The following is a 21,232-nucleotide window of genomic DNA, read 5'->3' on the forward strand; positions in this document are numbered from 1 at the left end:
ATCATCTTGAAATTAGTCAGAATAGCTTCCTAGGACCTCAAAACGTCGACATCTGATGAAAATTCGATTTTCGTAAATCGGACCGAAACCAATAACTTCCCGAATTTTTGAAAATTTACAATTTTCTTAGCGGGAAGTTAAAAATTAATTAATTAAAAAAAACAAACTTTTAAAAAATGTACGTATTGATTTTTGAATTTTCTAAAAGTGCTAGAATAAGAAAACAAATTATTTGCAGATGTAATTAATTATAGGAACTAAACAAAATTTATTTAATAAATTTAGTTCATAAAATTTGAAAAATCGAATCATAAAATTGACATGAAGATTTAACTGAAATTTATTAAACCAATTTCGTTTAACTCCTAATTGATAACAACTGTAATTAATTTTTTTAAAATTCTATACCCCAGCGAAATGACGACTACGTTGTCCTTTTTTCAATTGGTGTTTTAATTTTCTGTTAATTAATTTACATAATTTTAACACGGTTATGACAACTGAAAGTCATTAAAAATTTTTAAATATAGTGGGGGGGAGAGGTCTGTCTGAGAATGGCCTCGAAAAATATAAATGAAAATCGATTTTATCATAGTTTCTGTATGTAGTAAATGTGCGTATGTAAATTTTATGTGCGTGCAGCATAATGAAATTAATTTTTATTCGTGTTTCTTATTAATTAATAATTATTTTTTTTTTATGTTGATTGTATTTATAAGAACTATTCATAATCGTTACATTACGATTGGCTCACTCGAATTTTACTTTAATCAAAACACTTGATAATTCATACATTTTTTTTTATTGCACGGAATTTTTATGCTGTATTACAACACTTACTACGCGCGAAAAACTTATCGATAAGCTTTAATAATAATTACTTTCATACATTATAATAATTGTGATGCGGCATAATAATTTTTTATAAGAGCACAACAAATTTTTGAATGCTTCGCTTTCTGTTTCAAGTTTAGTCGACAGCATAATAAAAATTGGTAGGTTTTGAGCCAACATTTTTCTCCGTATGGATATTCACTTTCTTTCTAATGATTTAATTATGAATTTTAATTTTCCTAGACATATCGGAGCGCCCCAGTGCGCTGAGGTGGAGGATCCGATCACACCATTATTAGCAACCTAATAGATATAAATTACTTAATATATATATATACAGAAAATAAGGATTTCTTAGGGCAAGAAAAAATTCGCATTATAAAATGAAAACGAAAATTTTCTTTTTGTCATATCAACCGCGAAAGTTGAATTTTCAAGCAACATCCAGAAGGCGCAAACTATACGATTTCTGGCAATCTATAGTTTGGTTAGCTTTCCTCGAACTTGTATCGAAAAGTAACTTCTCTCTCTCTCTATCTGTCTCTACATACCTACACGACTCAAAACATTTTTGACTGTTTCTCTCTCAAATTCAACTTCTGCCGTTGATATGACAAAAAATTTTGTTCGATACTTTATGCTCAAAGGTAGGGACCCTGACAGACTTGGAGTGCAGGCACGCGTTTGATGCTATGGATACATTCTCATCAAGACCTCGTCCATTATCCGATCTTGATAAGAAAGCGCCCATAGCCTCAAACTCGTGACGTCACTCCAAGCCGTCAGAATCTCTACAGTTCCGCATACGTATCGAAAATAACTACAGGACTACAAATTTTTCCTTGCCCCAAAAATTTTTTTCTTGACTCAAGAAAATTTTTTCTCGCCCCTAGAAAATTTTCGTTTTCAATTCATAATGAGATAAATTTCTTCGGACAAGTGAAAATTTTCTTGACGTGAGTAAAATATTTTTGCGTAAAGAAATCCTTTTTTTCTGTATATATATATTCAGATAGCCAAGCTTGCAGAACAAATGTTTGCTCAGCAAGAGTTATCATCAACTTGACAGAAAGTGTTGACGAATAGTTGTGGAATGGAACCGAAGAAAAAAAGTTATTTTGGACAGGCACTGATTGCCACTTTGATTGCAAATGGACGGAAAACTACTGCCGGAATTTACCGTACAATTGACTGTAAAGAGTTGTCGTTTAATAAGTTGGCGTCAACTTTCCAACAACTTCCTGTCAAATTGAAGGAAACTTTCACTGATTTGAGATTGACGGATTAGTACACATCAAAAAATAATTTGGAGCTTGAAGCAATAACTTTTTTTCAAAAATGTTTTTTTTACATCTCAAAAAAAAAGTTTTTTTATCAAAAGAATAGTTAAGTAACTGATTTTGCTCTACAAAAATATTTGAAATCACCCCCAAAAACAGATTCTCTGTATAAAGTTGCGCCAAGTCCACGTTCAATGCGCTTACATTGATCTCAGACTGCATTAAAAGTAATATTTTCACAAAAAAGTCTGAAATCACAAGAACACCAAAAAACTTTAATTTTTCAAAATTAAAAAAAAAATACTTGAATGTACTTGGTGTGCGTTATGCAAATAATTAATTATTCAGTATTGTCATATCTCTTGAATGTCTCTAATCAAATAATATTTCCAATTGACTTTAACAACGCACACCATGTACACTGAAAAAAAGTATAAGTCCCACGCTTATAATTTTAAGTAATATCGCAATACTTGGTATTGCGAATATACTTATACCAAATATAAGTCTTAACCCAATATTTTTAAGCGTATGACTTAAACTGGTTTAAGTCATACGCTTAAACCGAGTTTTAGCGCCACCGCAAAACTCACATAAGCACTACACTCAAATCCTTACACTCATATACTGACAGAATTAGAAAAGAAAGGTTATGGAAAGAAATATTGCTATAGATTGAAGAAATGACAATAAATCCATTTATTTACAAATTAAATTTATTTGAAAATTAATAAATAATTAATAATAATTATAATTATAATTATAATTATGATATAAGTCACAGAGTATTAACCCTAAATGTGACAAGGTATATTAATACTCATATAATTAGTTTTTAAAATATTTAACGATGAAATAATAATTTTAGTAATGGTTAGATCGTACAATTATAAATGATTTATCAGAATTTTTTGTTATACAATGTGGCCGGGAGTCAAGTAAATGATCATACATTACTATATCATCGTAACTAATTTTTTAAAAATAAAATAGATATTGTCATCAATTAAGCAAATGAATCTAATTATACCAAAGATTGGCTCGTTTTCAGATTCACTGACCAACAGAATTATGTTCGGTTTATACAAACTACCATTTTTTTCAATCCAATTTACATTTGTAATTTTTTTCTTTCTATGTTTGATTGTTGCGATATTTTAGAACCAAGTTTTACTGGTAAATCACTGAAAGTACAAACATGTGTAGGCCCTATTGTGGGAGGAGGTAATAATTGCTTGTTGTAAAGTTTGGAGGCAAATATTAATCGATGTTTTGTGGCTATAGTTAAGCAAACATTTTTCCTGCAATTATTAACTTCAGCCGAAACCGTTGATAATCAATGATTTCCTTCAAACCTCATGCACCATAAATGAGCTGTTGGTCCAGATTGATCCATTACAGTAGCGAGATGCGTGAACATATGATCTTTGGGTTTTAATAATCGTTTTAATATTCGTCGAGCGAGTAAATGGTGTTCTTCCATGAGGGACCCAAGTAGTTGACTAGTCTCTATTTGAATCGAAATTGATGTTGCTAGATTGAGAATTTAACTTAATAGTATATAAATTTGCCGAGCTGGATCTTCAATTGGGACCAAGTCACCACTTATAATGCCAAAGTGACGTACAAACGTATACATTTCAGCTGCTGACATACGTATATAATCGCTGTTTAAATCTTTTTCTATTATTTCAGGAGGAATACTACTGGATTCTGTTAATCCCCAATCATGTAGTTTGATTCGATTTGTCAAGTCACCGAGATTAAAATATTTTTTGGGAAATGTAATGATTTATCAATGGAGCCATGTCAAACGCGCAAACACCCTCCAGAAGATCGTGCATTATATCGACAGAAAAGTTGGAGTGTGGCTATTGGTACTTTTCCGTGCTAGCATGGGGCACGGGATTTTTGTCATTTTTCAATAATGTTTCAGGGCCAATAAAATTATTAAATAGATAAATAAATAGCCCGGGAAAAAGTGTTTTTATAAAATCTTACAAAATTTTAGTACTAACATTTCATAAAATTTTATGCTGAAAATGGCCTGGTAAAATTTGATCAAATTTTATAAAGTTTTATAAAATTTTATAAAGTTTTGTAAAATTTATAAAATTTTGTAAAATTTCATAAAATTTTACCAGGCCATTTTCAGTATAAAATTTTATAAAATTTTGTAAAATTTTATATAATTTTATAAAGTTTTATAAAATGATTTTTTTTTTTTCCGGGATGGGTCACCCATGCAATTAATGTCCAACCTCGATGCTGCTTAACTTTTGTTATTAAAGAATCGTAGTCTGCTCCGCTCTTCTATTGGTCACTTGTAGCTTAGCAAAATTCGTGGCTGTATTTATGATTACTCATGAATTCTTATCAGCCATATTTCATAGTATTAATTTATAATTATATGTAAAAAAAAGATTTGAATAATTCAACTATCGATTGTTTAATGGACATCAAATTTTAAAATTAATTAAATTTATTTATTTTCAATGATTTATATTTTTGAATTAATGGCAAAAATTTGAATTGCTAGTTGAGAAAATAAAGGTTTAGAAACATTAAATTCAAAGTTATCACATTATGTTATATCTAATATATGAAATTCTTGTGTCGTGATGTTTGTTACCATACTCCTCCGAAACGGCTTGACCGATTTTCATGAAATTATATATGCATATTCAGTAGAGATATATGCATATTCAGTCTGAGAATCGGCTAACATCTATTTTTCGTTCTCCTAAATAATAAGGGTGGGTCACCCAAAAATATTTTTTTTATTTGATGGACAAAATTTTTATTTTTTATTTTTTCATAATGTGGCATTAAAAAATACATACAACCCTAAATTTTCACCCTTCTATCACCAACCCCTATTTTTTAACAGTCATTTTAGTAATTTAATTATTTTTTATCCCACTCGATAACTGATCAATTATCACTTGGTAAGTTATCCCCGCCAGTTGAGCCTAACATTTAATTAAAACATTTTGAGTTTACTGGTCTGGGTTCGATTCTCAGTTCGGGCTATCTATATTTTTCTCAATTTATCTATCAATTTTCTTATTGAGAAGGTTAATTGTAAGTTTTAGGTTTCACTATATTTAAAAATTGGTGTAATACCGTACGATTTACGGTGTGGCTCAATGAGTTATAGATTAAATTGAACGGAATATAGTATAGTTCCGGATAGCTCAACTGGTAGAGCACTTGGCGCGATACCGATGTGGTCTGGGTTCGATTCCCAGTTCGGGCTATCTATATTTTTCTCAATTTATCTATAAATTATCTCATTGAGAAGGTAAATTGTAAGTTTAGGTTTCAGTATATTTAAAATTTTAAAATATTGAAAACTATATCTAAAATAAAACAAAAATTTGGAAAATCCAAAAGTGCACGACTCATAATGCTTATTTATTCTGAAATAATAAAATAATAATAAACAATGACGGAAAGCACGAATAAATTAAAAATATATACAATTTTCTTTCATTAAAAAATGTTGTTTTTTTTTTATTAGATTAGTATTTTTTTATAATTATGAAAGAATTTACTCAAAATATCTCGATTAATAATAAAAAAAAAAATATGTAAATAAAAAAAAAAATTGAATTGAAAAAGTTCAAGCTTACCAATTAGCAATAATACAAAAAAACAGCTGTACTAGCACGGTAATGCGCAAGCTCCCCTGGTGGAATAAATGTACGTATAATGTATCGATATATCACCATCTATGTTAATTTTACATATATATATATATATATATATATATATATATATATATATATATATATATATATATATATATATATATATATATATATATATATATATAGATATATATATATAGATATATATATATATATATATATATATATATATATATATATATATATATATATATATATATATATATTAGGGTGGTCCGTTTGGAACGACTTTTTTTTTTTTTCGCTCCCACTGAAAAATATTGTTGTAGACATTGAAAAAAAAATTCTCTGAAAGTTTTAGCTCTTAATTTTAATTCTAAGTACTTTACATTTGATTTTGAAATTTTCCCATTTAAAATACATGGGAAAGTTGGGATTTTTTTTTTAATTCTCTGTAACTCAGCCGCATTTTAAGTTATCGGGTCACCGTTTGCGGCATTTTTTAGGTAATTTGATACTCTTCAAAAGTTTCTTTCATAGTTTTACTCTGACTTTAATTGTTTTTTCGGTATCGGTTCTGAAAATAATTTTTTCAATAATAATTTGGGTTTTTAGTTGATATTAACTAAATAACGAAATTTACAGAAAAAGTGCAGATAACGATTTTTTAGGAAATTTTATTCGCTACAGAAAAGGTCCTCTTAGTTAAGTAGCTTAAGTTCTCCGTTTACGTGATATAGGGATTTTAGTGATTTTGTAAATAAAATATTTGTCAAAAATTTTTCCGAAGTTCATCAATTTGACCCCTTTTGATTTTAATGACTGGATTAAATTAATAAAAGGAAAATTATTTACCGATTTAAAATTGAAATGAAATAGTATTTGGTGGAATTTTTGGACAAATATTTTATTTACAAAATTACTGAAATCCCTCTATCACGTGAACGAAGAACTTGAGCCACTTAACTAAAAGGACCTTTTTTGTAGCGAATAAAATTTCCTAAAAAATCGTTATCTGCACTTTTTCTGTAAATTTCGTTATTTAGTTAATATCAACTAAAAACCCAAATTATTATTAAAAAAATTATTTTCAGAACCGATACAGAAAAAACAATTAGAGTCCGAGTAAAACTATTAAGGAGACTTTTGAAGAGTATCAAATTACCTAAAAAATGCCGCAAACGGCGACCTGATAACTTAAAATGCGGCTGAGTTATAGAGAATTAAAAAAAAATCCCAACTTTCCCATGTATTTTAAATGGGAAAACTTCAAAATCAAATGTAAAGTACTTAGAATTAAAATTAAGAGCTAAAACTTTCAGAGAATTTTTTTTTCAATGTCTACAACAATATTTTTCAGTGGGAGCGAAAAAAAAAAATAGTCGTTCCAAACGGACCACCTTATTATATATATATGTAGGAATTGTTGTTGGTCGGGGAAAGACAATTCACTGCGTTAACAATTGGTTATTTATTATAATTTTTATATATTACAGAATAATGTTATTAACAAAAACTCGAAACTGCACGTGGCAATCAATATAAAAGCTAGGTGCTAACTGTAACTCTAAATAGATAAGCGGTGATTACCAAAAACTTTCGAGCGCCGAGTGTCGGCGGAAACACTCGAAATATTTAATTTTAATTGTACGACTTGGTCGCCACAGTACTTCCCTTCTTAAAAAAACGACAATCATTATGTACAATGAATTATGGTAAGTTATGTACAGTGAGAGAGAAAGAAATAATAAATAAACTAATAGTTCGAAAATTATGAAGGAAAGTACAAAAAAAAAATGATAACAAAAAAGAAATTGCCAATCGTCGGTTGCGACGTAAACAGGCTTCAGTCTGTCGATAGAGATCGCCGTGTTTGTGCCCTTGAGATTCACGATGAAGTATTTCTCATGTCGGGTGATAACTTCGTATGGGTCTTCATAGGGTGAAGAAAAAGACAGTCGAATTTGATCGTTGCGTACCAGAACGTGGGAACTTGAGTTGAGGTCTCTGAAACAGAAAACAGAACGTGTTCTGTGACGCGACGTTTTAGCCGGTGCCAAATTATTAAAATGTACTTTCAAACTACGGAGAATACTTTGAGCATTCTCATGTTTGTTCGACGGAACAATAAGTTCTCCGGGTAAGCGGATCGGCTCACCATATACGAGTTCAGCTGGTGTAGTTTGTATGTCCTCTTTTCAAGCGGCGCGGAGACCAAGCAGGACGGCGGGTAGTGCGTCGTACCATGTGTCATCGTGGCACAGTAGGGCGGTTTTGAGCTATCGGTGAAGACGTTCCACATGGCCGTTTGCCTGAGGATGATACGCGGTCGTACGCAGGTGTCTTATACCGAAGAATTTCATCAGCGATTGAAACAATGCGGAGGTGAATTGTGCTCCTCGGTCCGACGTTATTTTTACTGGTAATCCGTACCGGGAAATCCAATTGATGATCAGGGCACTCGCCACAGTGTCAGCGTCTCCATCTCTTAGAGGAATAGCTTCTGGGAAGCGGGTAAATCGATCGACGATCGTCAGGCATTTATTGTATCCATGAGATACTGGTAAGATGACGAGATCTATGTGAATATGTTCAAATCTTTGTGTTGGAAGATCGAATCGAGCGATTGGAGATGTCACGTGCCAGGTGATCTTGTTGCGCTGACAGTTGACGCAAGCTTTGGCCCATTTTCGACAGTCTTTTTGAATCGATGGCCAGACAGCGTTTGCTTACCAATTTTTGCGATGCTTTAGAGCCTGGATGTGCAAGAGAGTGCAGAGCGTCGAAAACTTTCCTTCGTAGTGGACCAGGAATGTAAGGACGCAGTTTACCTGACGAAACGTCACAGTAAACTTCGGTTGGGTTGTCATCGAAGATGATGCGTTGCTACTGTAGTGATGTTGTTGCGTTGTTTAGTAGATCTTGTAGTTTAAGGTCAACTTTCTGAGCGTTTGCAAGCTCGTGGGTCGTGATTGGTGTGGAAAAGAGAAGCTCTTTCAGTGCGTTGTTGAAAAGCGTGAAGCAAAGGCTTATGATCAGTGTAAATGGCGACGTGCTTGCCTTCGAAAATGTGACGGAAGTGTCGTACACCTTCAAAGACTGCGTGAAGCTCACGGTCATACGTCGAAAGTTTTTGGATTGATGGTTGCAGCTTTTTGCTGAAGAAAGTCAGTGGCTGCCATTGACCTCCAACTTGTTGTTGAAGAACCGCTCCAATAGCTGTGTTGGGAGCGTCTGAAAATATCATCCATGGTGCGTCGATTACGGGGTGCGCGAGCAACGTCGCATCAGCCAGTGCTCGTTTTGCGTCGTTAAAGGCTCGTTGGAGCTCTGGAGTCTCTACTATTGGCGTTGAGCTTCTTACTCTTGGACCTTCCAAAAGTTTGTTCAGTGGCGCCAAGATTTCGGCGGCGTTCTTGACAAATTTCCTGTAAAAATTAATAGTGCCCAGGAAACCACGCAGTACGGAGATAGTACTAGGGAAGTTAAGGTTAGGAATCGCGTCAACCCTGTCGGGCAACGGCTTGGTACTTGTGTCGCTGACCTTGTGTCCCAAGAATGTTACCTCTTTTTGCCCGAAAACAGATTTTGCTGTGTTGATGACGAGTCCGTGGTCCTCTAGTCGTCGAAACAGGATGCCTAGATGTTCTAGGTGTTGGTCGTCGTCTTCGGAGGCGATCAAGAAGTCGTCGATGTACGGGAAAACAAATGGTAGGTCTGATGTAATCTCATCAACGAATCGTTGGAATAATTGCCCGGCGTTTCGTAGTCCGAAAGTCATGAACAAAAATTCAAAAAGTCCGAACGGCGTGATGATCGCCGTTTTCTCGATATCATCTTCGGCGACTGGGATTTGATTGAAGGCGCGAACTAAGTCGATCACGGAAAATACTCTTTTACCGTGTAATGTCGCCGTCAAATCTTCTAGTCGTCTGACTGGGTATCTGTCCGGTACTATGCGGGCATTAAGGAGGTGGTAGTCACCGCATGGTCTCCATTCTCCGGATTTATTGGGAACAAGATGTAATGGAGATGCCCATGGACTCTTGGATGGTCTTGCTATGCCAAGTTGGACCATTTTGCTGAATTCTTCTTGCGCGATCCTCAATTTGTTCGGAGCGAGAGGTCTCGCTTTGCATGAGACTGGTTGCCCAGGCGTCGTTTTGATGTAGTGGACCGTGGAAGGTTTTCTTGTCGTTGCAGCACCGTCAGGTCGAGTAATAGATGGGTAGTTCAACAACAGTTTGTGATAATCTGTGTCTCCCTCTACTACTTTAGTACAGTCTATGTCGGACGCTATTGAATCGACGTTTGTTTGAAGGCCTGTGGATCCGTCACGAAGTTTCTTATTTTTCAGGTCGATTAGCAAGTCAAAATGACTCAAAAAGTCGGTGCCGATGATCGGTTTCGTGACGTCAGCGATGATCAATTTCCAGGTGAATTCGCGACGTAGTCCGAGTTTAAGCGAGAGTGTGATGATGCCGTAAGTTTCGATGAGAGAGCCGTTGGCTGCGCGTAGTTAATAGCCGACGGGCTTCGGTTTGTACTTCAACCGCTGGTACAGGTATATGGAGAGATCTGAGCCAGAATCCACGAGATATTATGTATTGGTCGCTAGATTTGTGATAAATAGGCGGTGTGAAGATGACAGAGAGTCGCTTCCCGCCACTAGGGACTCCCGTTTGCGTTTCCCGCGAACTTGCATCCGTCGGCGCACTTGTAAGCCTGTTTGCCGAATTTTATGTGGTAATAACAGATGCCGTCTTTAAGTTTGCCTCGTCCTTTGGACTGGGACCTATTTCGGGGTTTTCGAGATGTCAAAAGTCCTCTCTGTCTGCTCTGAGCTGATAGAGCGGTGACGCATTTAGTTAGCTCGGAGATCTGTTTTTCGAGCGCTGAGATCTGGGTATTCGATGGTGTGGACACTGCTGCGGCGGCGTTGTGAGACACAGGGAACATCTCATGAATTTTGTCTGCTGTTTTGGCCAGGTCGTCGATTGTCGCAGTATCTGGAGACACGGCGAGTAGCTCTTGCGTCTTCTTTGGCAGATCCGACATCCATCTGGTCCTGAGTACAGCTTCATCAATCGTTGGAGCTAGCGATTTTAGATGTCGTAGGAATTGTGAAGGTGAGCGATCACCTATTGCCTCACCGTCTAAGAGCTGGCGCGGTTTGGCTGATTCAGACGCGGAAAAACACTTGATCAGCGCTTCTTTGAGCTGGCTGAAAGGCGTGAGTGTTTGCGGGTTGATGATCATTGCCTCAACTTCGTGTGCGGACTCGGAGTCGATGAGCGAAATAGCGTGATTGAATTTGTCTCGCTCTTGTACAATGCCGTGTATAAAGAATTGTGTTTCCAGTTGCGCAAACCATATTTTGGCTCGCTTCGGGCTGAAGGGCGGCGCCTTGAGAGCGTTGACGAACAACTACTTGGTGTCTTTAGTCTCGTCGTCTGACACAGTGATGATTTTTCTATTTAAATTCTCAGTCGGTGTTGAATTCTTTCTGGGATTAACTTTTCAATACTGACGTCACAACTCTGGAATGCGGCGGCGCTTGAGTTTCGGCGGCAAAAAAAATGAACAACACTGTCGATCCTTCAAGGTCACGTCGCGGTAGGATTCGGCCTCACACACACTTATCACTTTCCGATTTGCACTAGTGTCCCTCGGGATAAACTAATGCAGACGACGGATTTCTCACTTTTGCAACACCACTAAAGAAATGGACGCAGTTGAAACTAACTAAGATGATTAATTTTATGCAAACTCGACGCTTTCCTCAATAATTATTAAAAAAAGATCACGTCGGGGTCACCAATGTAGGAATTGTTGTTGGTCGGGGAAAGACAATTCACTACGTTAAATAACAATTGGTTATTTATTATAATTTTTATATATTACAGAATAATGATATTAACAAAAACTTGAAACTGCACGTGGCAACAATATAAAAGCTAGTTGCTAACTGTAACTCTAAATAGATAAGCGGTGATTACCAAAAACCTTCGAGCGCCGAATGTCGGTGGAAACACTCGAAATATTTAATTTTAATTGTACGACTTGGTCGCTACATATATATAGTTATACAGCCTTTTTTTTCTATTTTATTAATTGTAATTAAACGACACTGAGTTACCCAGCCATTCGCAATAGGAGACCTACAAATCTTTCAAAGAATTTAAAAAAAAAAAATTGATTCAATTACTGGATTTTATCGCAAATTACAATGTATACGGGTTTCATGTTTGACGGACAGGAAATTTTTTTGAACTATTTTGATGTTTTTTCCGTTTTTATTGAACTAAATAAATTTTTGAAAACTATGGAATTAATTTCCATCAAATTATCTTCAAAATAGTATGCAAAATATCTTAATTCCGTAAACTAACAAGGGTATAATAATTGAAATAGTTGCCGACGTGAGGAGAAAAAAATTTTTCGATCGTAAAGTACACTCTGTTGCTTCGCATCATGAGTCGGGCAAAAATAAATTTACCAAATTTTAAATATACTGAAACCTAAACTTACAATAACCTTCTAAATAAGACAATTTATAGATAAATTGAGAAAAATATAGATAGCCGGAACTGGGAATCGAACCCAGACCATGTCAATTTCGCGCCGAGTGTTCTACCAGTTGAGCTATCCGCTCTTATACTATATTCCGTTCAATTTGATCTATAAATTTTTAAGCCTCACCGTCCATAGTACGGTAATACACCAATTTTTAAATATAGTGAAACCTAAACTTACAATGAACCTTCTCAATAAGACAATTGATAGATAAATTAAGAAAAATATAGATAGCCCGAACTGGGGATCGAATACCGTATCGTTCACAGCGCTTCATGTCTCTTTCACTCATATACCACATCCTCCCACACTTACAATAAGTTAGTTATTCTTTTCTCTACACTAGAAATTCCCTAGAAATAATTTTTATGGCAAAACAACGTTTGCCGGGTCAGCTAGTATATATATATATGGATATGTAAGAGAAAGGGGTTGTGGGGGTAGGCAAAACGAGTCACTTCTAAAATTTTGTAAGAAAAAAATTTTTTTTTAAATCTATTATAACCATCCCAAAATTACTTTTGTAAATATCATTGAGCATTATTTTGAATTTTTTTCGTTAAACTTTTTCAAGAATCGAGTGCCGGTCGAAAAATGTTAAAGACTTTTGTATTATGATGAAAACTATTAAAAAGTTTTTTATCTTCCTTTGCATCCAATAATTGTGTAAGATATAATTTTTCTTAGGACGACGCTATTAGTACGCATAACTGACTCTAGCGTGACTCTAGCGTGAATCTAGCGTGAATTTAGCGTGAATATAAATTTTTATGGAAAATGGCGAAAATGAGCTTACTCGTGAGCTTTAGCGTGAATTTAAAGAATGGCGTGAATATAATTCATATGCATCAATGAATTACTTCAAATTTAATTTAAACAAGAACAATTTTATCATTAATATCACTGAAAATTAAATATTGAATAGATTATATAAATCATCTTTAATTAAAAAAAATTATATTTTAAGTCAAATCTTAAATTTTATTTTATGATGGCGTGAATATATACAACTTAAACCCACGCAGCGTGATTTTCTCTACAAAACTAACAGCATAAAGACTTCAATTAAGACCGATAATTGATTACCTACATAAACGCAATTTTTAATTTATAATAACTTAGCTTAGAACTTGGACAGTTTAGCTCCACAATAAGACAAGCTTAAGAACGATCAACTTGTATCAGTTATACACATATTGTTGCATAATTGCCCAAGCCACGAATATACAGAACTCACATTCCCGCTGCGGGAATATGCAGATCTTAAATTCACGCTGCGTGAATATGCAAGAACTTTCATCCCCTCTGCGCGACTATGTAGATCTTAAATTCACGCTGCGTGAATATGCCAATCGTAAATTCACGCTGCGTAAATCTACGTCCTACATACACACGCAACGTGAATATAAATCCAGAGTCGCGCTCCGTGCATTTACGGAGCTTTTATACTTAAGGTAGCTATTTAAATACGCAATGCTCGATCTTATTTATGTGGGTGACACTGTAAAGTTTATACGATTGATTTTAAATGTATTATTATAAGAGTGGTAATGAGATTAGTTACATGGAAAGAACAAGATGGTACTGGCTACCATCCTGGATTATACTTAGTTTCATCCGATGTAAAAAAAAAATTTCAGATAGTACTCAGTGTAATTTAGATTATACTGAGTTGCATCTACATTATACTCAGTAACATCTCAGATTATACAGCGCTAGAGTATACTGGTTGCTATCCTAGATGATAACCACATACATCTGGATTATACTCAGTACCACCTCAGAAAGTACCGAGTTTGATCTGAAATGGTACTGAGTATAATCCAGATGTATGCGGTTATCATCTGGGATAGCAGCCAGTATACTCTAGAGCTGTATAATCTGAGATGTTACTGAGTATAATGTAGATGCAACTCAGTATAATCTTAATTATACTGGGTGCTATCTGACATTGTTTTTTTACATCGGATGTAACTGAGTATAATCCCGGATGGTAGCCAGTACCATCTTGTTCTCTCCGTATAGGGAGTAATGAATATGACTCTATTAATGAATATGACTCTAGTAATGAATATGACTCTAGTAATGAATATGACTCTAGTGATTATATTATATTTTTTTATTAATGCACAGTTTTGCTCATAGCACGTTAATTTTTACATGAATGACAAAACAACTCTTCTGCAGGATCTTTATCCTTTTTAGATTTGTACTTGGCACACTTAAAATGGTATCAACAAAAGCAGCATTCGCATCGTACGCAGTTATTTTGGATATTTTTCTTGCATGTTTTACTGGTATGGAATTTTTTATCCTTCATTTTTTCTACGGCAGCCTTCAATTCTAAAAATGTGTTTTCCTCACAATTCTCTTGGATGACTTCGATAATTACTTCATCTTCCACTAAACTTTCTGGTATTCTTTGCGAGATATCTGTAGCTACTACCTCCATTTGCTTGCTTTTAATCAAGTTAACAAGATCTTTATTATTTATAATCCACTGTAGGATGGTGGTCTTTTGATCATCGATGCTCTTATTTTTATAGGCTACCTGATTGCATGCTATCACCGGGCCCTTAATTTTTTTTGGACGACCCCGTGTTCTGGCCTTATTAAGCATGATAATTCCACTTGAAGTAGACGGAATATCGGTAGCATTTGGCTTCTCATTAATTGTTTCTGTCTTTTTTTCTATATCGATGTTTTTTTGGTTTAAAGTCAATGCTGTGTCCGGATTTGGGAAATTTAACACCAATATATTTTGTATATCAACCTGTTTGCAAACAAAAATAAATAATTAAAACGTTGAAACATTCAAAATTTCACAATTCATAGCTTATTATTATTAATTTATTTTTTAACCAGGAACGTTTTTATTTTATAACATTAATTGTTTGCTTGCGCCGTTAATTTTTATTAAACTTTTGAACTGTTTAAATTTTAAACTATTAATTGCACTTTTTATTTCATGAAAATTTGCCCGATCGTTACACCAATACTGCTGCACCAATGACTGATGAAGATAAAAAAATGAAAAAATAATATAAATAAAATATCAGCTACACTTTTAATGAATTATCGGTTTCAAAATCTTGATTAATTGCAATTAAATGGAAACGATTTGAATAAAGATTTTCAATCCAGTCCTTTTCAAATACAAAGTTTATAAAAAAAAAATTATACTGGTGTTACATACTGGAAAATCCAGGCTTACGAAAAATTACCAGGTTGGTGGCGTTAGGGTGTCAACCGACCCCAGGTGCACCCGTTGCTGAGCTCTCTCTAATTTTTTAGTATTTTGTAGGGTTCAAGAATCAAAATAAAACATTTTAATTATAAGAATGTGAATATATTTTAAATATTAAAAATTTGATTGGAGCCAGTCGGTCTCCGGACGTATGTCCGGGGCCTAAGATGTTTATCGGCTGACTGGTTGCTCTAGATTTCTATCCAGAGTACAATGAAATATAAAAATTAATTATTGCGAAGTTGCATCACAGGTAACTCTGGTGAACACCATCGTGGCCCGAGTCTCAAGCATCGTCATGAATTTGGACTATTCGCGAGCCACGGCGATTCTCTTATCGCAAGAGATTTCCGTTACATTGTTGGCGGTGAAAAGAAATAATTTTGCCAACAGAGTAACAATTTATTAATTTATTTATGATTCTAAGAAGTGTCGAACCGTTTATTCGCCCACCGCGGTAGATAAATAATTCGTGACTTCAAAAAAAAAAATTTCTAAAATTTTTATTTAAATGTGATTAAAGCCAAAACTTAACACTGGATAATTTCAGGTTTTACGAGATATCGCACTTTCGAAGATTATCAGAACTATTGACAGCATTGGTTTCTTGAAGTAAACTAAATTATTTCAAAAGCAATGGACAAGTTACTTGACTTAACATTGGGTCAAAGTTATTTCTTGATAAATTGTCTTTGTATTAGTATGTAATTTGACCTGTTTTAATGCTATTAAAAGAGTGAATATTAATTGTTTACTTACAAATCCATCAGCAATATCTTCGGCTTCCTCAGAAATACTTTCCATCACAATACTTTGTTGAGCATTGATATTACGATCGGCTGTTTGATCTTCAGCAGTATCTTCATCATCATCATCATCATCATTGTCTTTATTACCATCATCATTATTATCAGTATTATTACCACCATCATCATTATTATCAGTTTCATTACCACCACCATCATTATTATTAATGTCATTTTCACCATCATCATCACGATCTTCTATCTTCCTTTTTTTATTTTTATCGACTTTAGTTTATGGATTTGCTTTTTTATTATTTATTTCTGGAACCTAAATTATCCGTACATTAATTAATACATATATCTATAAATATTTATTGATTCAAATATTTATACACTTATCCAAAAAATTAAAGGAACAAGAAAATTTTATAAATTTTTTAGTGATTTTTGGAAGGCCGTATTTTAGTGAAAAATGATCGCATCGAAAAAATAAAAAAAGCAAATTGAAGCTTGAAATCTCTAGTTTAAAGATCTTCCAGCAAAATATTTTTTTGAGCCACGGTTTTTGCGGAATCATAAGAAAAAAGTCGAGACAAAATTTTTCTAAATTTTTTAGTTTTGTTTTTTAGGTCTACGGGGCCGGGAAAAATTTTTTCAAAAAAACGAATTCATAGCTCGTTTAGAAAATTTATTCAGCTACAATTTGCTTTTTTTTGTTTCTCTTTACGACAATTTGCTGCTGAGATATCAGCCTTTAAATGAAAAAGGAGCCTTTTGTCTTTGATTATTGATATCTCAGCAAGTAATGGTCACACAGTAATTTAAAGGGCAGTTTAATAAACTTGAATAAATTCCCTACAAGCTACATTTTCGATTTTTTCAAAAAAAATTTTTTTTTCATCCTTGATATCCATTTGAAAACCCCACAAAAAATGACCATTTTCTGGTTTTTTAGTCAACTCATCGCTACTCTGCAAATATTGATAAAAAAAATAATGTTGCCAGGTAATTTTACAGCTTAATGTACCCCCAAAAACCCTGGAAATTTTCAGATTGATCCATTGAACCGTTTGTCCGGTCCGATTGCTCAAAGTTTTGCAAAACAATTAAAGGAACAAGTTTTGTTCCTTAAATTGTGTAATCATTACCAAAATGAAAAAATTAATTTTTTTCGGATTTTATTTCATTTTTGCGTTAGTTATTCAGTAAATATAAGGTCAAGAGGAAAAAAAAAAAATTTTTTCCGAAAAACGAAAAAAAAAATAACCCCCCGAATGAAACGTAAAAAAAAAAAATGTAAAAAAATTCTTGTTTGGTCTCGTTTTTTGGAAAATTTTTTTTTTTTTCCTCTTGACCTTACATTTACTGAATAACTAACGCAAAAATGAAATAAAATCCGAAAAAAATTAATTTTTTCATTTTGGTAATGATTACACAATTTAAGGAACAAAACTTGTTCCTTTAATTGTTTTGCAAAACTTTGAGCAATCGGACCGGACAAACGGTTCAATGGATCAATCTGAAAATTTCCAGGGTTTTTGGGGGTACATTAAGCTGTAAAATTACCTGGCAACATTATTTTTTTTATCAATATTTGCAGAGTAGCGATGAGTTGACTAAAAAACCAGAAAATGGTCATTTTTTGTGGGGTTTTCAAATGGATATCAAGGATGAAAAAAAAATTTTTTTTGAAAAAATCGAAAATGTAGCTTGTAGGGAATTTATTCAAGTTTATTAAACTGCCCTTTAAATTACTGTATGACCATTACTTGCTGAGATATCAATAATCAAAGACAAAAGGCTCCTTTTTCATTTAAAGGCTGATATCTCAGCAGCAAATTGTCGTAAAGAGAAACAAAAAAAAGCAAATTGTAGCTGAATAAATTTTCTAAACGAGCTATGAATTCGTTTTTTTGAAAAAATTTTTCCCGGCCCCGTAGACCTAAAAAACAAAACTAAAAAATTTAGAAAAATTTTGTCTCGACTTTTTTCTTATGATTCCGCAAAAACCGTGGCTCAAAAAAATATTTTGCTGGAAGATCTTTAAACTAGAGATTTCAAGCTTCAATTTGCTTTTTTTATTTTTTCGATGCGATGATTTTTCACGAAACTACAGCCTTCCAAAAATCACTAAAAAATTTATAAAATTTTCTTGTTCCTTTAATTTTTTGGATAAGTGTATTTATATAGATTTTTTTAGACATCAACTCATTACTAACCTCATCTTCATCTGATCGACTGCCTTCATCAGTTGGTGTTTTACGTTTATTCTGGAAATGTTAGAGAGATATTTAACTATGCTTTGTTTTCAACACGTGAAAATGTTATTTCAATAAAATTTGTTATTTCTAACCTTATCAGCAGGTATCAGGCGTCTTGATCCTTCGACAAAATATCCCTGACAAAATATCCCCGACAAAATATCCCAAAAAAAAATATCCCTGGACAAAATGTCCCCGACAAAATATCCCTATGACAAAAAAACCCCGACAAGTTATCCTTCGAATTCGTTATAGTTTTCGAAAATTAAAATAAAAAAAAAATGATTAAAGGGTACAATGATAAAAGGGCACAACACGGTAACAAGCGTATGTATAAGACCCTATACTTAACTATAGCACTTCTCATAGAACTCATTCAATCTTATAAAATCTCTATGGGAATTTAGGAGAATCTATCGGATTCTATGAGATTTTCTTAACAGGGAACACACAAAAACCATAATAAAAGGGCGCAACACTATTACCCGCGTTTGCGTTGGCCTATTACCGAGCAAACATACACAAGAACCATGATTATACCTTGATTGAAATACTTGGCTTAGACTAGGACACATTGACAAAGATACAAAAAATTTTCTAATCACACACAACGGTACTTTACCAAGAGCATATGCATTACCTAGAATTCATAAGCCCAACATGCCTTTTCGAATTATCATTTCATCAGTAAACTATTCGATATACAACCTAAACAAATGGTACACCAACATTTTAAGTCAAACAAGAAAAAAACAACCTTCTGATGTTAAAGATAGTTTTGAATTTAAGAAAGAAATAGACAAACTTAACAACATTCCTTCAAATTACATTCTAATATCCCTAGACGTAGTCTCATTATTTACAAACTTACCATTTAAACTAGTTAAAGCAATTTTAAGAAAAAACTGAGATAGAATATCAAAACATACTAAATTACCGAAAACACATTTTTTTAAAGGTTTAGATTTGTGTTTAGACAATTCTTACTTTACATTTCAAAATACTATTTGCAAACAAAAATTTTTTTTTTTTTTTATTTTAATATTTGGTGGTTTATCGTTTTATTCAAAAACTCCGGCTATTTAGGATCAATTGTCAGGAATTTTTTGTCGTGGGGATATTTATTTTGGGGATATTTTGTCTGGGGATATTTTGTCGGCGATGTTTTGTCGGGGGATCAAGAATCATGGAACCTATCAGCAACAGGATGATTGTGATCATCATTGAACTCGATCACTTGCAAGGTTTGCCCATTATCAGATGCTCTGACGAATAATTTTACTGGACAGTTTGTTTTTCCAGATCTAACGATATAAAAAATTTTTAATCGTAACTCGTAGTTTTAAAGTTATTTAAAGTATAAAATTTAATAATTTATTACTTACTTTCGATCCCTTGCATTTTTCGTTGCCACGGACTTAAATTTACCCGCCCGGGGACAAACATAATATTTTTTGTAGAATTTAAGTTCAGGTGAAATGTCTGTTTTTAAACATGCACTCTCAATTTTTTTTGAATCTTTGATGCTAAATTTTTGGCCAAAATTTTCACAATAAGCATCAAATTTTTAAACAAAATCTTCCCAAGTAGGAAAAGTTTCGCCTATTTGAAATTTTTTTTGTCATTTTTCTTTAGATTTTACAGATATTTTTTTTTTTTAAACAAAAATGTCCGTTAAAAATTTCAAAGGTTACCGTAAAAACGTGTCTATGGCTGATCAACGGTTGCAGAAGAATGAGACTTATTTGTTCTCTAATGCATCGATACAGCTGTTAACACATCGATATTTTAATTATAGCGTCATGAGGGCGCGAAAGGTAGTAATAAATTCTACCAACTTGTAGAATAATTTCAAGTTACGAAATTACTTTACTGTAGTAATGATTGATAAAATATAGTTTAGTTTATGGCACGAAACTAGGGAACGTGCGCTAAGTTCCATCTGGTGAACTTGAATATAACTATTTGGGTGATGTGGAAAATTTTCATAGCTTAGTTTTCGATCTACCACATTTACTATCACATGTATAGGATATTCGCTCTGTTGGTTGTTTTATCAAATGTATCTAAACAGCTATCACCGAAACATTTAAATATAAATTTTAATTTACAAAATAAAGAATTTTACAGTTACAATGACCTAAAACATTTTATAGAACAATATGAACGTCATATAAAACATTGTTACTTAATTTCTAAAAGCAAGCTATTAAAAACTCAAGAACAAAATCGACAATCAAGGTTGGCATCTAAAAAATGTGATTTGGATCAATCACTAACAGTAATTAGTGATGATGATATTGAGAAACTGGTATATTATAATATTCGGTATGTATGTAAGATGAGCGGTGAATGCAAAAGTACATCTACTGGACAAAGAAGTTCTAGGTAACGATAAGTATTTGTTTGATTAGTTACACTCTAATATTTTTATGAAATAATATCTTTGATGATGTATATATATTATAGAGCAGAAAAATGTGTTCAGTGATAATTTATTTTATTTACAAGCAGATTCAAATCATTTTTGGAGTATTCGCCGCGTGGTTCACGAGACTTGTACTGACCTAGATTTAAATTTACATTTTCATGAAATTTATAAAATGCTTAAATTACAAGATTTGTATAATATTTT

The 21,232-nt window shown here is 33.2% G+C and overlaps 1 protein-coding gene across 1 annotated transcript; it reads right to left on the bottom strand.

Annotated features, from left to right (window-relative positions):
* Window positions 1-10,435: 10,435 nt before the first annotated feature.
* On the bottom strand, window positions 10,436-11,026 carry LOC130670439 (uncharacterized). The gene has a single exon (XM_057473844.1). It carries the CDS (start codon window positions 11,024-11,026, stop codon window positions 10,436-10,438), a length of 591 nt encoding a protein of 196 aa, XP_057329827.1.
* Window positions 11,027-21,232: the final 10,206 nt, after the last annotated feature.

The sequence above is a fragment of the Microplitis mediator genome, chromosome 6 (genome assembly GCF_029852145.1).
Source record: "Microplitis mediator isolate UGA2020A chromosome 6, iyMicMedi2.1, whole genome shotgun sequence".
Classification (NCBI taxonomy): domain Eukaryota; kingdom Metazoa; phylum Arthropoda; class Insecta; order Hymenoptera; family Braconidae; genus Microplitis; species Microplitis mediator.